General features: G+C 47.0%; 1 protein-coding gene across 1 annotated transcript in view; it reads left to right on the top strand.

The window, feature by feature from the left end:
- Positions 1-18586, top strand: part of LOC119452554 (sodium-coupled monocarboxylate transporter 1-like) — a 322121-nt gene that overhangs the window by 75557 nt on the left and 227978 nt on the right. The window contains exons 9-11 of the mRNA XM_049668027.1: positions 6147-6256; positions 10061-10128; positions 12805-12891. Of these exons, the coding sequence (XP_049523984.1) occupies positions 6147-6256; positions 10061-10128; positions 12805-12891 (265 nt within the window). The remainder of the gene's footprint in view (positions 1-6146; positions 6257-10060; positions 10129-12804; positions 12892-18586) is intronic.

The following is an 18586-nucleotide window of genomic DNA, read 5'->3' on the forward strand; positions in this document are numbered from 1 at the left end:
ATCCCGCTGAGTGGAGGACGCCGGATGATCGCCCAATATGTTTCGCGTGCTCTCGAGTTGGGCATATTGCGCGACACTGCTGGAGCCGTCAGACGTCACTGACTGGCTGGAGCACCCGGAACCCTCGTCCTGAAGGCTACTCCCGTACAACATCGTCGCGCTCTCCACCGACTGACACGCCCGACATCGACACTCGCACCAACGTGTACAGCAGGTCACCATCGCCGCGCGATCGCCGATCCCGCTCACCGCAAGCCCACCGATTCCTTTCGCCACAAGCCCGCCGGTTCCTGTCGCCTGCCAACTCTGGACGCTACGCATCGGAAAACTAACGAGTGCAGCGCCCGGAGGTGACGCTGCATTCTCGACCCGACCTCGAAATCCTCGTCTGACAGTTCCTACCCGCTCTAATTTGCTCGAAGTCCAACTCGACGGTGTTAGTGTTATGGCCCTTATCGACACTGGTGCACAGATCTCGGTGATGAGCTCTAGTCTTCGTGAGAAGCTCAAGAAAGTCCTGACACCCGCCATGCTACGTACAGTGAGAGCTGCCGATGGAACCTACTGTTGTTGGAACGTGTACTGCCCGCGTTACTATATCTGGCCATACAACGAGCGCTCAGTTTCTTGTGCTTGAGCTAGTGCCCATACGACGTGATCTTGGGCATTGACTTTTTGTCGACACATTCAGCCCTCGTCGACTGCGGCACCGGTGTCCTGCAACTTGAACTCCCTTCTGCCCCAGAGACTATTGCTGCTGAACCTACGCAACTGTGTTCGTCAGAGTACGTGCGATTACCGCCCCAATCCACTACTTATGTTTTTTTGACGCCCTCTCCTGCTGTCGCTGACGGGGATTACGTTGCATCCCCTATTACTGATGTTGTCTTGGCACACAATGTGACCCTACCCCACACGGTTGTCGAAATTGTCAACAACGAAGCTTATCTGCCTGTGCTGAACTTTGGCTTATCCGCCCGTGTTCTACCATCCGGAATTGCACTCGCAACGTTGGCATCCCTCAGCGACTGTCAAATATCCACGCTAACATCTGAGGCGACTTTGAGTCCGACGTGCTCAGCAGGATCCACCGGCTTGCCCACCAGTGAATTCAACAAAATGATAGCCGCGGACCTTTCACCTGCGCAGGCTGATGAGCTCTGCCGTGTGTTAGCGTCGTAGCGGGACGTTTTTGACTTCGACAACCGCCCACTTGGCCAGACAACGGCTGTCATGCACCGAATCGACACAGGCGACGCAAACCCTATTCATCGCCGTCCGTATCGTGTTTCTGCTGCCGAAAGGGCGATTATACAAACAGAAGCCGACAAGACGGCTGCAAAAGACATTATAAAACCTTCGTCTAGCCCATGGGCATCCCCAGTTGTGCTTGTCAAGAAAAAAGACGGCACCTGGCGTTTCTGTGTCGATTACAGACACCTGAACAAGATCACTAAGAAGGACGTATATCCGTTGCCACGCATAGATAATGCCCTCGATTGCCTCCACGGAGCGAGTTATTTTTCGACCATCGACCTGCGGTGTGGCTATTGGCAGGTTACCGTAGAACCTATGGACCGCGAGAAGACCGCTTTTGTGACACCCTGATGGGTTACACCAATTTAAAGTTATGCCCTTCGGCCTATTCAATGCGCCAGCCACATTTGAGCGCATGATGGATTCGCTCCTTCGTGGCTTCGACCTGCTTATGTTACCTAGATGACGTTATTGTTTTCTCAACGACATTTGACAGCTATATTCAGTGCCTGTCCGCCATCCTCCAAGTGTTCCGCAGCGCCGGTCTCCAGCTTAACTCATCCAAGTGCCATTTTGGTCGCCGCGAAATAACAGTGCTCGGCCACCTTGTTAATGGTGTAGGAATCCGACCTGACCCAGAAAAAAATCGCGCCGTGAAGCATTTCCCTGCACCTTGCTCAACCAAAGACGTTCGCTCCTTCATTGGCTTATGTTCTTACTTTCGTCGCTTTGTCAAAAATTTCGCTGACATCGCCCGTCCGCTCACCGACCTTCTCAAGAAAGATACGCCTTTCGTCTGCGGCCATCTAGAAGCTCAGGCCTTTTCTGCGCTTATCCGCCTTCTGACGACTTCTCCTCTGTTGGCGCACTTCGAGCCATCTGCTCCTACGGAAGTTCGGACGGATGCCAGTGGATACGGAATCGGAGCCGTGCTTGCCCAGCGCCAGCATGCGCAAGGACGGCTCCGATTACGACCTACAGTCTGTAGGTCGTAAGTTGGAATTCTCGTCCTGTCCACTACATTTTCAGACCATGAGTAGAGCCTGACACCGCCAAAAAATGGCTATACTAAAAAACGTGGAGCTATACTAGCCCAGGTGCAACATAATTAGGAAGTTCCACTAAGCTTCAGCGCTCTCTTCGTCTCCTTAAGCTCTTACACGCTGAGACGACAATGCCATTAACTGGAGGCGTAATTACATTAACGGCCAATAACAAAATTGTGCAATTTACGGCTCGGAATCTGAACTTGTTGCTTCCCCATCAGGTGTGTTCATGTAGGCGGAAATGGGACGCTTGCTATTCTTAGTGTACGTCAAAGACATATACCAGAGAGTCTCATCAGCAATCCGACTTTATGCAGATTATCGTTTATTATAGAGGGAAATGTTTTGTTCCAACGCTGACTCAACTTTCCAAAATAACCTGGTCAAGAACATTTTATAGTGTGATAAAGATAACTTCAAAGAAAACCCTTTGACTTTAAAACGTACCCTTGAGGCCCAAACGTAATGTGATCAAATTTACTTACTACTTAACGATGAAAACATTGCTATACTCGAAAACCTCGAAGCATTGTATCCATAAAACCTAAAATAACCCTCGTTAAAAATGTCTTGAAACGATGAACTCGAAAGCCAGCCGACATTCGCAGTTTTACTTGCAGCAACTTTCAGGGGGCACCTCAGCAAGTAAGAGCAGAGTTGTATACAACCAATGTGTCGCCCGTTCAGGAATAGGCTGCCATTATTTGGAATACCCAATCTGTAACTCAAATGATCCACCGGTTATCTACCCTACGCATTATATGGATTGCCGAGCTACATTTTTGTTATCCTAATAACAACTAGAATATCTGATAACCCCATTTACTCCTTGATCCACACCACTATCTTCTTGTCTCTCAACGTTACGCCTATACTCGCGTACAACTTTCTGTGGCAATGAAGGGAAAGCTACAGGCGCGTCTCTGCGACGCTTGTGTTACCGTGCCAAGTAGTGCGGCAGCATTTGGCAGTGCTTTTGGTTGCTCGGAACAGACGCTGAATCGACGCGGCTTCCACGTGTGATAATTTCGCGTTTGCCCAGATGCGGAAGGCAAAAGACGCAAAATAAGTAAACTATTACACTCAGCGGTGTGCTCTGTCTTGTTTAACTGTTGCTAATAAGGTGTTTATGTTTTCTGTTGCTTAGCCTAAACAAACGTGAATTAATACGCGGGACACTTCTTCAGAAGCGCTCTCACTTGTGCGCGCTTTGCCACCGTAGCTTTCCCTTCATTGCCAGTGAAAGTTGTCCGCGAGTATAAAATTATTTTCGTTGAATCACTATTTGCCCGGCTCTTAACTTCTTTTTGAGCTTCTTTGTTAACCTCCAAGTTTCTCTCCAATATGTTAGCACCGGTAGAATGCAATCATTGGTTTTTTTTTTTCTTTTCAACGGCAGGGATAAGCTAGGGATAAGCGGCAGGGATTACAGGATTTGGTAAAGCCTGCCGTATGCACTTCAACGCATTTTTATACTTTATTAAACTTCCTACTCATTATCAGGCTGCCTTGTGAGTAATTGACCTACATAAAAATACTCCTGTACGGACTCTAGAGGCGAACTGGTGATAACGAAATACTAATTTCTTGCCAGGGTATCGAACCGTAGCTTTGTCTTCTGTATATTATTCTTCAACCCCACTCTTCCACATTCTCGATTAAGGTCCTCAACCATTTTTTGCAATTTGTCCCCAGTGTTGCTGAGGGAGGCCAAGGGAAGAAAAGCGCAACCGAGGACGGCAGAAAATTGGGTGTCTGATGAAATTATGAAATTTGCACGCGCCTGTTGGAACCAGCTCGCGAAAGACGGGTAATTAAAGATCACTAGGAAAGGCCTTCGTCCTACAGTGGACAGAAAAATAGGCTGATGATTACGATGATGATGATGATGATGATGTGAAATACCTAGACTAACGTATATTGATTAACAAGTTAGAAGCTGTTGATAGTTGTGTCGCACGTTTTGCAACGAATTAATGCCGTCGCAACGTTAGCGATGTGTGAGACCAGGCTAGTTGGTAAACCATGATGGACACAGCGCTACAGCGGCGGGAGAATAGAAAGAAGGAATGAACGAGTGTGAGAGAGCTTGCCTATTTCAGCGCTTGTGTTCGTAGTTCCGTTATTTCGGTCCTCGGTCCGCTGTTGCGTAGTTTTCATAATGTAACGGGAATGTTACGGCCCTCAAAACATGTTCATCTTGGGGTCCATTGCAAGCACGTCGCCGTTTTTTTAAGATTTCCTTTCTCAACGAGTGACAACTTGGACATTGATCGTCCGAAGTTCTAGACACCTCCCAAATGCTATTCCAGTAAAAAAAAAAATAACACTGAGAACAGCAGAGAGATTCAGTTCAGCGCCGCCATATTCAAGTCATTTCTCTTCCCGCGACATCTGTATATGATACATACTCAATTTCCTGAATTGTTCACTCACTACACTACGCCCAGGGCATCTATCATTAAGCATTCCGAGATTTGACTGACACGTGTGATTGTTACTTAATGACAGTGTCGTTCCATCGTCGTATTGCTTTTTTTTTTGCTCTTTTGTACCTTATATTGCCCTCTGGGCGCAAGTAAAAAACCTAATAAAGTAAATAAATATTGTAAAGAAACAGACGGGCGGCCGTCCGCCAGGACGCCTGTTTTACTCTTATTTTTTTTTCTCATTGGCTTTTCTCGTCCATATCTATCGCACTCTGCCACACTGTTTTCTCTCAGTTCAATCTAAACAAGTACGGCGATGCCGGTTCTAACAGGAAATCACATTCTTTTATATGGTACGCTTGCATTTGTTTTTCCAGCATCTGTCTGAGCCACATTTATAGGCTGCACAGATGACGCGCCAAGTATTCGGGTGCCGGCATTCCATGATCACACAAGTCAGTCAGAGGACGTGATGATGCTTACTGTGGACTCCAGTTCGCCCCGCATAATGTCACGGAGGCGAGCATTCAAAGTAGGAACACGGGTAGCTGACTGGTAGGATGTGGCGTGTAATGACAGTTCATCGCGAATTATAGCCGTCATTAGAGTGCGTCAAAAATAAAAACAGCGCGTCACAAGGAAGAAACTACGGCTTTCTTGTTTTAGAAAACAATTGTCTTGCAGTGACGATAGCCGAGGAGAACCCCCGAGTTCACATTTTCAACTTGTTGACAAACTCTTAGGCTTGTGGCGACTGCTCATGCTCTGTCATTCTTGCTGCAAGTGTTTCGGTTTGCTAATTTTTTGCTTAAGGAATATCACCGCAAAGAAATCACTATTTTCAGTGTTGTGCATAGCGTTCCAATGCTTGTAACGCCATGCTTTTGTATACCTGCGAAGCAAGCGCGAAACTAATGAGTTTAACTGCTTCTCTGTATATGCTGCATAATAATACCGAGCTGCATAATATGCTGGAACTACTGAAGCACTGGTAAAGGACCGGAAATGTTTGGCTCACAACCGAGATGTCACTGATTCGAACTCTAGTGGTTCACATGGTTTATTTTCTGTGACAAGGTACTTTTTGATGACGGCAAGTAGGATGCGTTACCAGAAGACACGCGTGCCGTCAGAGTAGAAAAAAAAGATAGAAGCAGGAAAACCGCCTCAAGCTTTCTGCTTTCCCTCGTCGTCGCTGTATTTGCTCATCTTACCAAGATGTCTTTTTTTTTCAGCATTAGTTCTGAAGGTGAGAATTTTATGTGGCAGGTTTCCAGCATTTTGCATGCCATTCTACATGTTTACGTGTATTGTTCATGAGTGGTTCTAAAAAGTCGAACGAAATACAGCAGTTCTGTGTAAATAACTTATAATAGGTGCAAGTCTTGACAAAAAATTCTTTCCTCACATCCAGCACAATATCATCCGCGATAAATTCGCAAGCAGCAATCCTCTACATCGACGTCATCTCTCAAGGATATAAAAGAGCAGACGAGCACGTTTTGATGATTACACGCACCTCCGGTTAAGTATAGACCTCTTTTTGTCTTTGTGTCTAACTGACATATCTCTCTGAGTAATTTATTTTGTGAACAATAATTTTAATACACCATGTGAGTGTTCACGAATCAATAGCTCTTGATTTTCTATTTCATAAAGAAGCCCTCAACCACTTTTTGAACACAGTAAGAAAACGTTGCCCATCTGTCACAGATGTTGCTGTTAACATGAGAGTCAAATTAATATATCTCCCCTGCATGCAGCAGGGAATTTAAAATCTCGTCTAAAAAGAGCGAAAAATTACTTGCTCTGTAGTCCGCAATGACGTCATGCAGGGTCGTCAAAAGCAGCTGGCCCACCAACGCTATTGGCCGATTTCGCCATCGCCAGAGTATCGTCAGTAATACATATTTGGTAGTTCTGAGGCAAATGAATAGAAAAATATGTATGTCTGCGAGGTCACGCGTCAGCTGCGCGTAACCTCCGACTCGGCACCCCTGTGCTGCGCAGCGTATTTTCCCACGGCCGCCACGGTGTTTCGCGACTAGCCCTCTCGCCGCCGCAACACTGAACTTTTGGCCGGAGCTTTGCTGTGTTGCTTTCTCCGCTGTGTAGATTCCAGCGGGCTAGCTTAAACGAAAATGGAGAACAATCCTGGTGTCGGTGTGATAACTCCCCTTATAGTTGAAGGAGTCCCATCATTTTTTGCGGCATGATGTTCGTAAGACGACGTCCTTTAATAGTGAGGCCTTTATGGAATCAGCAAAAAAAAATGACTCAGGGCCCCTTTGACTAAAAAAGCACTATGAAGTGCGGCATAAGTATATCGGTTGGGCATGAGCTTATGCATTGTTTCAATCACGTATCTTTTATACTTAGAGCCCGTATTGGTCCTTATGAATGATTGAATGTACTGTGTGATGATAATTGCAAAAAACAATGCCTCACTGCAGGTACAATTCGGTGATATTCACGAAAAACCGCCATTTTTTGTTTCTTCAAGTCGACATGTACAGTCCAAGAATTAATCTAAAAATATATCGAACCACCGAACTGGAAAAATACGTATTATTTAGTGATAGCAACAGCCCTGATACATCAGATAGTGTCTCCCTTATAATTCTTCTTAATAATATCGCGATGAGAAAGTTACGGCCCGCAAATACGTTGCACAGTGCTTTTATAGGTTGGTGAATAGTGAATTCGTTCTCATTCGAAAAAGCATTCCATTGAGTGGCTTAAAATTCAATTGCATTTGGATAGAAGGGCTTCGGGAAAGCACGGGCGGACGTCGTTCAGGTCGCTGTTGAATTCGAGACCGCACTACGTAAGGCGTTATCTTCCACAGTGCTCATGTCGTGGTATCCTGGCGTCCATTTGGTTACGGCCTTTAGCGAATAAGTAGTCGACTCGGCATTTGCCCTGCTTTTTTGCTGGTACAGCCTCTCGTAGATTCCGAGTATATCAATGCTGACGAAAAAGGTACTGCTTTAGAGAACAAGGTTATATTTATAGAGTCATGCGTAGGTATACGTCACACGAGCTGAGCTCTTATGTTCAGCCATATGGCAGAATTGAAATTAATTTGCGCAGGTGTTTAAGGGTATTATAAAATTTTTACTACGTCGAAACGCGACACGACAGAAGTCCTAACTTCTGTTTGACATAATAGTTCAGCAGAAACCCGCTATGTGGAGAGAAGTAATTAAAGGAACAATGAGACATCCACCTAATCGTAGCAATTGCTACAAAGAAAAACCATACGGGTTCCTCGAAAAAAAAGCCTCGCAATTGAAGAAAAATTCGTCCTGGTCCGGTACTCAGACGCGGGACCACCGCCTTTCTGGGGCAGCCGCTCTACCATGTGAGCGAACCAGGCAGCTAGCAGATGGCAGGGCGAAGTCGGACTTATCAACAACTCGAAGCAAAGGCAAGTGTTTGACATAATAGTATAGGTTCCCCATATGGGTTTGTTTTGTAGCAATTGCTACAATTGGGGGGATGTCTCATTTTCCCTTTAATCCTATCTTCTGTTCTACGACGCTCCTCACTAAAGCGATGTCATGAACTTTATTGAGAAGGAGAGGGCAATCGACGACCTCATAGAAACTGAATGTAGTGACCATGAGCTCAGTAGGGCTTTGGAGCCCATCAGCTGATGTCACGCAGGAGAGGGAACTTGGTTGACACCGTGCTACTGCAGACCATCCGTACGAGCGCTTGGCTACGTGAAACAACCGTTTCGATGCAGCGTACCAAGCATACGCCACGTGTCAGTGTGCGTCGGTCACGCTACTGCTAGCCTATGCATTCTCTGGCTGCTCGGGCGCCTCATCTGCGTGTGGTGTCGCAATTAGCGATAGCATGGGAGGTATTGGAGCAAGTCCGCCGTTGTCAACGCCAACATGTTTCAGAGCACAGCTGTTAGGCGACCGTTCTTGAGGCGAGCGTCAGTGTTGTAACTCGTACCTGAGCGAACAAGCACAGAGAAAGATAAGAGCGAACGCCGCGTGCAGCGGGCGATGAAAAAGCGGCGAGAGCAAAGAGGCGTGAGGAGCAAAGCGGAGAGGAGGGTGCTGCGGTACAATGAGGCGGAAAGGGGAGGAGGGTATGGCGAAAGCGTACGAAGTAAAGCATATAGCGGCGACGATGGCTACGACATGGTGTCAGAGTAGCGTGAGTTGCCGTAGGGGTCTGTCGTCGGCGGCTGCTGTGAATCGCGCCCACGCATCACCGACGCACTGGCTCTCGCGATCTCCAGATTAGCGAGGAAGTCGCGTGACACTTCTCTCCCTTTTAAATGTGCCGCACGAGACAAATTGCCCGCGCCATTTCATCGCGAAATGAAAACACGTATAGAGATGCGCTCAAATTTCAAATGGAGAGTATCGTAATGGTCGGTGAAGTTTTTCTTGTAAGAAAATTCGCTTGACCGTTGTGCTCAACCAACACCACCTAAATAGCACGAGGCCTGTTCACTCCGATCTGTGACGTCAGGCTACTTGGCCAGAAATTTCCATCGCTAAGCCTGCCATGACGAAAGCGGTGACCTCAAAATCACCGCTGCTTGCTCAGTAGCATCTCTATTAGATTATATGGCTGTCGGGCCAGGTAACATGACGTCATGGATCGGAGTGAACAGGCCTTGTGTTATCTAGGTGGTGTAGGCTCAACCCACAGTGCTTGATTAAAATGCATTTATACTGCGCCTCGGTATGTATTAGCATGACATTGTACTCTATAGTGAAAGTTGCTTCGGTATGTCTTCGCCTGCAGTCAAAACTGGTCTCGATACCTGATTACTCATATCTCACGTAATTTTAAAACATGTACAATCAGGCGCGACCGCACAACACCACGGCTATAATAAAATACACGAATACTATTTGTGAAAAATCACATCGTCACACCGGCTCTCTGATTTTGTGATACTTCTTTTACGTGGGGGTGTTTTTAGGTTTGAGGCATACCCACAGTAGTGACTGAAATAATGAAACCACGCGAATTTTCGTTGTGCGACATCAGTGCTAGTGGCAAATTTTTTCATGTTATCATTGTTTCATGTTACCCGTCAACCTGTCGCACATTTTATCTCGCCGTAATTGATTATAATGAAATAGTTATTTCTCGAAGACATCATGTGGGGTCAAATTCTATTCATCAATGCAAGTAAAGCCAAGATGGAATTGCTGTTCTGTCTTTATTATTTAATAAATAATTATTGTGCATATGATAATTTCTGCATTGCATTGAAATTTCTGAAGCTGAAACGTAATTAGAAGTATCCTAGCTGGTTTTCTGATGCCAATTTATTGCAAATTTTTACAGCTGTTATTCTAGGTGTGATAATGACAGCGTACAGCTCTCTGGTTGTACACATGGGATCTTTAACTAGGGTAAGTAAATACTTCGTTTTTCAAATATTGCAGTGACGCAATAGCAACAGCATGTAGAATACCGTTGAAAAAGTAAACAGCAGAAATCAACTCTGCAATTGAATAGAACACTACACAAAGGAAGCCATAATAAATAGCGCGGTATATGATCCGCTATTTCGAAATTGCTGCCACCCTTAGGCCGGGAGCAATAACTATCGCTGCTTTTAACATGATGCTTCATTCCTCCTAAGACGTGCATCTGCAAGGTGTTAACAAAAGTAACCCGCGATTCGTTTCACGTTTCGCAATGACACACCCATAGGCGAAGCGGCGAATACGGGGAGAGCATTAGCCCCGAGCCTATTACGACATTAGAGAATGTGTAAACAGATTAGGAATATACAGGTGAGGAAGAACTACATAATAAATTCCCTCAGAAGCTCCAAACTTCAAAAATCTGTAAATTATACGGTTTATTGAAGCGCCTGCAAAATAGTGGCTACCCGACTGCTCTACTAAATACAAGACAAAAGCGGCCACGGATATAGATACACGGACATTATTCACTCGGGTGTGGGGCTTCATTGATGACCATGTCATATTATAGATAACTTATCGACACGGAAGAATTTGCTCAGCCCTCGTACAGCACGCTGGTCAGTTGCGTGTGCGCGCCCTTTTTATACAGCCAGATAGGAAATTGTGAATTGGTTGGCTTACTCAAACGGTCCGACGAAAATGGCTTTAGCAGTTCAGCAAAAAATCGTCGTCCGGTAATAGCAGGTTGACTGTTCAGTAGTGTACATTTAGCAATGGTTGTGACGGGATGCTCATGTTTCTGTGTCAAGCTGAAAGGACCAAATGGCGGTTACAGAAGAGCTGTTGTAAGAAACTAATATTCCAGACCTATATGATGCATCGGTTGACAAATATTCTATAACGTAATTTCTCTTCCAGGCTTTCGCAATGCTATACGATGTCTTGCATATTTAGTGAACATGGGAAACAACAGTACTTTTTCAACGCCTAATTATATTTATAAAACTTTGCGGAAACCCCTATTTTTTTATTAGCAACACTCATGCACGCCATCTTCAATACGTAATTTTTAATGATGTGGTAAATTTTAACAGGAAACGCCAGAGACGGAGGCAAGAGAAGGCAAAATCTCCCGCTAAATTTCAGTCTCGATATTCCATCCATTGAAGACAACCTGTATTTAGGGCTGATGAAAATGCGGCAACTGCATAATCATTTCATCAGAAAGAAGAGTTGGAGTTCGGGAAACACAATTTACAGTCGAAGCAGTCGGCAGTCGTTACCTAGAACTATTACTGGTCCGAATCGTTACATAGCGTTTCCAATTTTAGCGCCTAAATTTTGTGGCCAAAGTGACCATCCGCAGTGGCCCGTGAACAATAATTGAAATATTGTTTTCTGCCCAGTTTTCAATGCCTGTCCTAGTCCAAATCACGAATTTGTTATTTTCATTTCAGTCTTTTCGTCCTTGTTCTTTTAAAAGGTGGTTTTATAATATAACCGTTTCTACTGCTCTCTACGAGTGGCTGCTGTCATATGGCCTTTCGACTTTTAACTAGGAATGACTGGAAGCTGAGCTATTTTATAAGGATTCGTCAATTGGAAGGTTAGGCATAGATTTACCGAAGGGTATTTGTGTCAGCAATTCCTACATGTGTCCATGCTTTCTAACTGAACCTTTTAAACGGTAATTATCACTGCTCTTCTGTAATTTAGATATTCCCTTAGTGGAGCCATCTGTCAAGAGACAGCGTCTAACGCTCATGACACGTGGTTGTATACCAGGCACTGTTTTTAGCGCCAATAGAACTTTATATACTGAGGTCTGTCCCAGAATTTGGTGCAGTAGGTTTAAAAAATTTACAAGCTTTCCAAAGAAAAAATGTGCTCACTTTCAAAATACTCCCTATTACGCACACCACACCAATTCAAGCGCTTATTGTGTAGCTGTAATCAGGTTTTTGTCTTGTATGTCCTTTCTGTTAAGCGCTTCAGAGCTGATGTGCGTTCCTTTTTTATTGTCACATCCACACAACAACATTGCTGGAGCCGAACTTGCATTTGGGGAACATAAAACATTCATACAACACTAAACCCAGCGAGTATGGAGACAGTCGAGGCATATTGTTCGAAGTGAATGCCAAGAACGCTCGCACTAATAATGCAGGAGAGCTCTTCGTGTCTCTTAACGTTAGGCCTCACATTTTCCTTTTCCATCGTTCCTTGTGCGATCCTTAACTTGTGGGGTGATGAAGTTAGGAAATTTACAGGCGCAAGTTGGAATCAGCTAGCGCAAGACAGGGGTAATTGGAGATCGCAGGGAGAGGCCTTCGTCCTGCAGTGGACATAAATATAGGCTGATGATGATGATGATGATGATGATGATCATATACTACTCGACCTGCAAGCAGGCTAAGCGATATGAACTAATTACCGAGCGGCGAGTGCCGTCGTTTGCGACATTTCTCCTAACTCCTTTCTTTGGCCCGTGATACGTATGGGCTGACTCTGCACCGGCACAATGTCGTGCGATAATGCACATACTGTCATGCGGTGCAAAAGCACCGGCTTCTGTAGATTTTCACAGTTTTCGTCTTCCGAACGATATTAAAACCATGTGCTGCAAATTCACACTACTTATCACACTCTTTGCAGATACTTCTAATGGTGAACGCAGCAGTCACGGCGCCATTTGTCGGATTGTGCATTTTGGCTGTGTTGTTTCCTTTTGTTCACTGCAAGGTACGTAGGCAATTAAATAGATTTTTAATCTTGCTTTGCAACAAATACGCTACGTCACATTACTTGCATTGTGCAATGTCTTTAGGGAGGCAAAATTATGCACGTCCTTATGTCGCGAAAGTTGTCCCAAATAAATGCAGCCAGGCAATGCGACCATAACAAAGTTACAAAGCGTAGGCTATTCAGATTTGTTGCTTGACAGTGCCGGCTCGTTAGTCGTATTGTTCTTTGTCACAGTGCTTGTAGGGCTTTGTACAGCGTTTTGTGAAGTGGTAAAGAACGGTGCACACGCTTTACGAGAGGCCGCAAAACAATAGAGCCTGCTTATTTTTCATTGTTTTTTTACTGAAAGCTTGCAACCATGACTGTAGTACAGAAAAAAGAATGTTAGTGCATGCTCAACTATTCATAGCATCATTTTGGGCCCTTATTATGGCAGTGTTATTTTTCCGCTCCGGAATCATAAATGTTCCCCTGCTATGAAACAGAAGTATGATCTGAAGGAACGTAAGGGTCTTACTTTTAGCAGGATATTGCTGGCGTCCTATGAAGCTGCTATATAGAGTATCCTAGCTAAGGTTGCTTAACAAGCTGCTAAAGACACTGGAGTAATATAAACTCAATTTTCGGTCATCGGTCCTGTACCGCCACCAGGGCATAATTTTGTGCACAAATTGCCTGGTTCATTCGAGAAGTGTATTTGAAGACGTCTTTTTTTTCGCTTCAAGAACGTAACTTGCAATGGCACAGCTGTTAATGCGTCCTGAAACATCTCATTTAGTCGTTTTCAGCACTTAGTGTCTTCCATAATTATTTCTTTCTGTGCCTTCCTCAAAGTTCGTGAAATGCGAAGAGTGCCATGTTGAACTAGGCAACATCACTGACCCACAAGTGATACGAAGGAACTCACTAGGCTCATTGCCTCCCTCGGAAACTTCACACTACTTTGTCTATGCTTATCTAATGAAGATGTTTCCGTCGGCAAGCATTACACAACGCTTCGAACGTCGTCACGTCGCTGCGTCCGCATGCATGAACTGCTGTTTGCATTTCGGTACGGCTTATAGATGATGAAAAACAAGAACAAAAATCGTTCTATCAGGATAAAGTTTTGACCTTTCCGGTGCATAAACATTGACATTTTGAAATCATAATTGCGCCACCTGTTCGCCGACGCCCATGCCGGGTGTCGCCCTCTGAGCGACAAGCTATACAGAGCGAAGTTGACAAAGTGCTTGCCAAAGGGATAATTGAACACTCTTCTAGCCCGTGGGCTTCCCCGGTTGTTGTCTTGAAAAGGAAGGACAACGTCTGGCGATTCTGCGTGGACTATCGGCATCTAAACCAGATCACCAAGAAATATGTCTACCCACTTCCACGGATTGACGATGCTCTGGATTGTCTCCACGGTGCCACTTATTTTCCATCAATAGACCTTCGCTCCGCATATTGGCAAATTGCCGTGGATGAAATGGACCGTGAGAAGACCGCATTCGTCACACCTGACAGCCTGTATCAGTTTATGGCAATGTCTTTTGGCTTGTCAAATGCCCCGGCGTCCTTTGAACGCATGATGGACATGATCTTGCGTGGATTGAAATGGTCAATCTGTTTGTGCTACTTGGATGACGTTATCGTATTCTCTCCAACTTTTGCGACGGATCTTGAACAACTTTCATCTGTTCTTTCGGTTTTCGCGCCGCTGGCCTGCAGGTCAACTCGTCCATGTGCCATTTCGGTCACTGCCAAATAACCATGCTTGGACATCTCGTCGATTCGTCAGGCATTCGCCCCGACCCCTCTAAAGTTCGTGCAGTGTAGAATTTCCCTGTACCAATCTTTATCAAAGATGCTCGCAGCTTTATCGGTCTTTTTCTTCCGCCGGTTTATGAAAATTTCGCGCATGTTGCTCGTCTCCTGACTGACCTCCTCATGAAAGACGTTCCTTTCTGCTGGGACTCTCGATAAGCGTCTTCTTTCTTCCGCCTCATCACGCTTCTCACCAAACCTGCTGTTCTCGCCCATTTCGACGCCTCCACTCCGACAGAAATTCGCACTAACGCCAGTGGCTACGGCATCGGTGCAATTTTTGCCCAACACCAATATGGGCACAACCGCGTTATCGCCTACGCCAGCCGCCTCCTCTCCCCATCCGAGCGCAATTCCTCGATTACCCGAGCTGGAGTACCTGGCCCTCATTTGTGCTCGGACAAGTTCCGACCCAACATATATGGTCGCCCATTTACAGTTACAACCGATCACCACGCCCTTTGCTGGCTTTCTTCCCTCAAGGATCCCACTGGACGCCTGAGTCGCTGGGCCCTACTTCAGGAATACGCATAAACTGGGGTGTAAAAGTCGGGTCGTTTAAATCAGGACGCCGACTGCCTGTCTCGTTAACCCGTTGATGCACCGAACGTTTAAGTTGATGCACCACTGATCTGCGTTCTCTCGCTTTACGTTTTCAAAGACATTGGGGCTGAACAGCGACGCGATGAATCGTTACGGCAGCTTATAGAATGCCTGCTCTCTGACCCGTCTGACCCATCCCTTCACATTTTCGTACTGCACAATGACACCCTGTATTGCCGCAACTTGCATCCAGATGGGCCCGAGCTGCTAATCGTCATTCTGTCACATCTTCAGCAGACTGTACTGCAGAAGCTGCACGACGTCCCCACCGCTGAACACCTTCGCGTCTCTCGGACCTATGTCCGAATCCGGCAAGGATATTTCTGGCCCCGTCTCAACCGCTCCGTCCATCGCTATGTCACTGCGTGTGAGTCGTGTCACCGCCGAAAACGACCAGCTGTATATATACTGCTGGTCAGCTGTAGCCTCTGGATACACCGACCGGGCCTTTTTTTTTCGCGTAGGCGTTGATCTTCTCGGACCATTCCCTACATCAATTGACGGAAATAAGTGGATTGCCGTCGCTACGGCAATGTAGCGGCAAGTGGATTGCCGTCGCTACGGACTATGCCACCCGCTATGTCATTACAAGAGCCCTTCCCACCAGTTGCGCTACAGACGTCGCTGACTTCTTGTTTCACGACCTTATCTTACACCACGGTGCACCTCGTCAACTTCTCACCGATCGCGGACGATACCTTCTTGCCAAAGTCATCGACGACTTACTTCGATCCTTTGCTACTAAACACAAGCTTACTATAGCCTACCATCCTCAAACTAACGGCTTCACTGAACGCCTGAACCGGACAATAACTGACATGCTCGCGATGCATGTTTCCTACAGTCATCGCGGTTGGGACACTGCTCTACCATTCGTCACGTTTCCGTACAATCCCTCCCGCCGCGACACATCTGGCTACTCGCCCTTATACCTTCTATAGGGCGGTGAACCGACCTTGCCTTTCGAGACTCTACTTTCGACCAACTCGACTCGCTGACAGAGTACGCTCGTGATGTCATAACCACCGCGACCCAAGCACGCCAGATTGCCCATCTTCGTCTCTCTGCTTCACAGGCACGTCAGAAGTGCCGTCACGATCAGCACCACCGCGACGTCGAATACGAACCAGGTGCTCTTGTGCTAATTTGGTCTCCATCTCGACGTGTCAGTCTTTCGGAGAAACTCCTCTCGCGATACTACGGCCCTTATCGCATCCTGCGCCAGGTGACGCCTGTCACATATGAAGTCTCTCCACTGGATGCTACCATACCTTCACCTATATCTGACATCAAATATGTCAGCTGCAACAAACAGTTCCTTTCTGGAACCAGTGAGTTGCACCAGTAAGGTGGCCCAGTAATGTCGCAGTCTGTAATCTCGAAAGAAGAGGACATGGTTGGTGGCCTGGCAGACGATGTTTGTCGCTTCTCTGCGCAGCCGTTAACACCCATCTGTAAATACTAGTACGCTTCTTCCTTCCCGTAACAATATGTTCTAATGGATGCTCTTTCTTTTCTCTTTAAATATTGGAAAGCCATATTGGAAGAGCCTCCTGCTAAACAGGCTCCCAGCATGTGTGTTGATGATGATAATGAATAAACTTTAATTGGGCCCAAAATATATTGGTGGTGCACGCAGGCACCAGACGGGGTGGTTTTCTAGTTACGGGACCCATATGTTCCCAGCAGCTCCAGGCCTTGGTCCGTCAGTGCGAGCTGAATCGGTAGGGCGGGGCTGGATAACAAGGTCTCCCATCGCTCAAGGGGTTGGGGAATGGGGGTGTTGGCGGGAAGGGGAGGAGGGGGGTTTTGAGTTCTGTGCACTCTGCCAAGATGTGCGGCAGGGTGGCCTTTTCCAGTTTGCAAAAAGGACAGAGTGTATCGTGTTCCGCAGTGTACACGCGGTTCATCAGTACGGGATGCGTAAGCGATCCCGCCTGCGCGCGACGCAGGATGGTCTGTTGTTGCCTGGGGAGTTTGGTGTGCGGTTCTGGCAGTCTCCACCTGTCCTCTCAGTACATATGGGTAGTCTCCCGAAAGCTGGTAACCGGGTGCGGTAGCTCTTCCGGCTCGTGCTCGGCCCAGATTGACATTTCTCGGGCATGGTAGTCGGCGATAGTGTTGCCTGCTACCTGCGAGTGAGTCGGGACCCACACAAGCTATGTGGCTCTTCCCGGAGGCTTGCACTTGGATAAAATGGCTCGGGCCTCGGAGGAGATTACCCCCCTGCGGAAGCTTCCGTGTGCTGTCTTTGAGTCGGTGACCACGGTGTCCACGCTCGGCTGTGCGAGTGCGAGGGCCACGGCCCCTTCTTCGGCAACTGCGTGGTCTGTTGTTTTGAGGGACGCACTGACGACCAGCCTGTATTTTGACGTAACCACCACCGCTGCTCGGTCACTGTGTTTTCGGAGCGAGGCGGCCATGTAGAGTACCCTGCGATTCCCTTCCAGCTTCCGGGCCATAGCTTTGGCCCGCGCGGTGTGCCTCTCGTCGTTCTTGCCCGGCTTCATGTTCAGAGGAAGAGGCTTTCTCTGAATGGTCGTCTTCCAGTCTTCCGGAAAGGTCACCTTGATGGGTGCTGGCTCGATCTGCCATCCTATCATGCGTAAGACGGCTCGTCCGTGTTCCACGTGATTGAGCCGGATTCTCTGATTAGAGAGTTGGGCTTCGATGAGCTCCTCCACCGTGTTGTGGGCGCCCATGACTAGCAGTCTTTGCGTGGACAAGTATATGGGCATGCCCAGTGCTTGCTTCGTTGGCTTACGAAGCATCGTGTTTAGGGTGTCCCTATTCGCCTTCGTCAGCTGGACATACGGGGCGGAATAGGTAACCAGCGACATGACGAACGCGCGTACGAAGCGCATGGCATCGTCCTCTTTAGGGCCTCGGTTTCTGTTCGATACCCTCCGAAACATACTAAGTATCTGTTCGGTTGTAGTCTTGATCTTTGTGACCGCGGTGTGAGCGTTCCCGTCGCTCTGAAGCAGTAGGCCGAGAATCCTAATCTGCTGTGTTGGCTTGATGGCCATTCCGTCGATGGTGATGATGACGACGTTCGGCGGCAGCTCCTTCTTCGGTTTTCCCGGTTGGATCATGAGAAGCTCCGATTTCTGGGGAGCGCAGCTCAGTCCGCAGGAATTGGCGTACATGTGCACGGTTGTTGACGCCCGCTGCAAGGCTTCCTCCATCCAGGCATCGGACCCGGCTCGGGCCGTCAACACCGTAATGTCGTCGGGGTAGAACGCGCGGTCCACGCCTTCGATTTGCTTGAGTAGATCGGGCA

The sequence above is a fragment of the Dermacentor silvarum genome, chromosome 5, assembly GCF_013339745.2.
Source record: "Dermacentor silvarum isolate Dsil-2018 chromosome 5, BIME_Dsil_1.4, whole genome shotgun sequence".
Taxonomy (NCBI): Eukaryota; Metazoa; Arthropoda; class Arachnida; order Ixodida; family Ixodidae; genus Dermacentor; species Dermacentor silvarum.